Below are 2,440 nucleotides of genomic sequence, written 5' to 3'. Positions count from 1 at the left end.
GAAACAATAATATACAGTATGTGGAAAATAATGTGTTTTTTTAACATTAAACCGCATAAACACATTTCATTACACCAAGTACACGAAATAATGTTCTTTTTAGCAACATCATATGACCCCTTTAAGAGGTTTCTGTCTTTCCATTTAAGACCAGGTAACCAAAGCATAAAAAGATCTTTAAAAAGTTATAAAGGCATCATAAAATCAATCCATATCAATTTAGAGATTTAATCCAAGTTCTCTGAAGAGACACTTTTTTTTTATTTGATGAAATTTATTTAGGCTTTTATTTGCATATAAACATACATATAGCAAATCCCATATGATAAACATGGACTTTCGTGCGTCACATGCTAAAACAAACCTCACTGGTTCTTGTGTGTGCAAATAAATCTGTTCAACAATAAAAAAGACTTGAATTAAGCCGGTCGATTCCAGTTTTGGTTACCTGGATTTTCAATGGAGGGACAGAAACCTTTCAGATTTCATTAAAAATATCCTCATTAGTGTTTTCGAAGATTATCTAAAGTCTTATGGGTTTGGAACGACACGAGGGTGAGTAAATGATGACAATTTAAATTTTTGGATGCACTGTCCCTTTAAATGTGCAGAACCATGTATTTCACGGAAAACATAATAATAATAATAATAATAAAAAATAACTATAAGGAATGTTTCATCAGCTAATGAGCATTATGATATTTAATAATTTCACAAACTGAAGTCTAAATGCATTTCACTCAACTATATCTCTTCATCCGAGGACGACGAGTAGCAGCCGAGTCCCAGTAAATGTTCACTTTTACTCTGGGCTGTTTCAGCACTGGATGGCTGACGTGTAGCTTCTTTTGCTGCTGTCTGTGCTAGCGGGAGGCTGTGGAGGTTGGGCAGGCCGGTGAGTAGCACTCGTGTCAGTGTACCCGTGTCCTGCTGCTGCCCGGCGAGAGCCACACGTGAACTGGCCACCGCCACAGCAAGTCGGGACTGATCGAAGCACAACGGGAGGTCCTGGTCTGGGAGGTCTGAGGCTCTGGTGGTAGCAGGAACTGATGGGGTGGGTAGTTCTTGTATATTAGTGTGAGATGTGTGGTTTCCTGCTTCCTCTGGGTTGGCGTCCTCATTAAGATACTCTTCTTCTCTGCTGGGGCCGCTTGGGCTGTGGAGGCACAGTTTTTTAGCTAAAAAAAAAAAACAGAATCATGACTACATTTATATGCACATCATATTCCTATTTAGGTCTATATTTTGGCTATATTAAGGTCTACAATAATTCTGATGTTTACATGGTTTACATGATCCACAGCTTCTTGAATATCCCTGTGTACATATAATCAGCATGACATCATGACAATGTAGGCCAAGATGTTTCTTTTAAAGGAATAATCCACCCAAAAATAAAAAGAAATTGCTAATTTACTCACCCTCAGGCCATCCAAAATTAAGAGTTCATCAGAACAGATTTGGAGAAATGTAGCATTACATCACTTGCTCACCAATGGACCCTTTGCAGTGAATGGGTGCCGTCAGAGTGAGTCCAAACAGCTGATTAAAACATCCCAATAATCCACAAATGTGACCCTGGACCACAAAACCAGTCTTAAGTCGCTGGGGTATATTTGTAGCAATAACCAAAAATACATTGTATGGGTCAAAATTATAGATTTTTCTTTTATGCCAAAAATCATTAGGATATGAAGTAATGATAATGTTTTCTACCATAAATATATCAAACATGTATTATGATTAATAATATGCATTGCTAAGGACTTCATTTGGACAACTTTAAAGGCGATTTTACTCAATATTTAGATTTTTTTTTTACACCCTCAGATTCCAGATATTCAAATAGCTGTATCTCGGCCAAATATCGTCCTAACAAACCATACATCAATGGAAAGCTTATTTATTCAGCTTTCAGATAATGAATAAATATCAAATTCAAAAAATTGACCCTTATTACTGGTTTTGTGGTCCACGGTCACAAATAATTCACACCACTCCAGTCCATCAGTTAATGTCTTGTGAAGTGAAAATCTGCAAGTTTGTAAGAAACAAATCCATCATAAAGACGTTTTTTAATTTCAAACGAGTCCATAATATTTCTTTCTCCAGTAAAAAAAAAAAAGTTGTGTCATCTGAATCAGGAGAGAAATATACACAGATCAAGCACCATTTATAAGCGAAAGCAGTACAAAATATCTCTAAACAAATATGTCAGTGGATTTTGATGTGACAGTACAACAAGGAATGGACTTTTTCCACTGGAGGAAGCGTTATTATGGATTATGGACTCAGTCATATTTTAGCCAGAAGCAACAGTTTAATGAATTAAGCATTTATATAGCGCTTTTATTGTGTATTGTTGTACACCCAAAGTGCTTTACAATCATGTGGGGGGGGGGGGGCTCTCCTAACCAACAACCATGGTGAAGCACCCCTT

General features: G+C 36.8%; 1 protein-coding gene across 1 annotated transcript in view; it reads right to left on the bottom strand.

The window, feature by feature from the left end:
- Positions 1 to 655: 655 nt before the first annotated feature.
- Positions 656 to 2,440, bottom strand: part of LOC107597818 (uncharacterized) — a 6,535-nt gene continuing 4,750 nt past the window's right edge. Inside the window, exon 5 of the mRNA XM_016289006.1 lies at positions 656 to 1,178. Coding sequence (XP_016144492.1) covers positions 745 to 1,178 — 434 coding nt within the window. The 3' untranslated portion in view covers positions 656 to 744. The remainder of the gene's footprint in view (positions 1,179 to 2,440) is intronic.

The sequence above is a fragment of the Sinocyclocheilus grahami genome, unplaced genomic scaffold (genome assembly GCF_001515645.1).
Source record: "Sinocyclocheilus grahami isolate Dianchi unplaced genomic scaffold, SAMN03320097.WGS_v1.1 scaffold237.1, whole genome shotgun sequence".
In the NCBI taxonomy this organism is placed as follows: domain Eukaryota; kingdom Metazoa; phylum Chordata; class Actinopteri; order Cypriniformes; family Cyprinidae; genus Sinocyclocheilus; species Sinocyclocheilus grahami.
The sequence above is the reverse complement of the archived record's forward strand: the minus strand, read 5'-3'. Positions and strand labels throughout refer to the sequence as shown.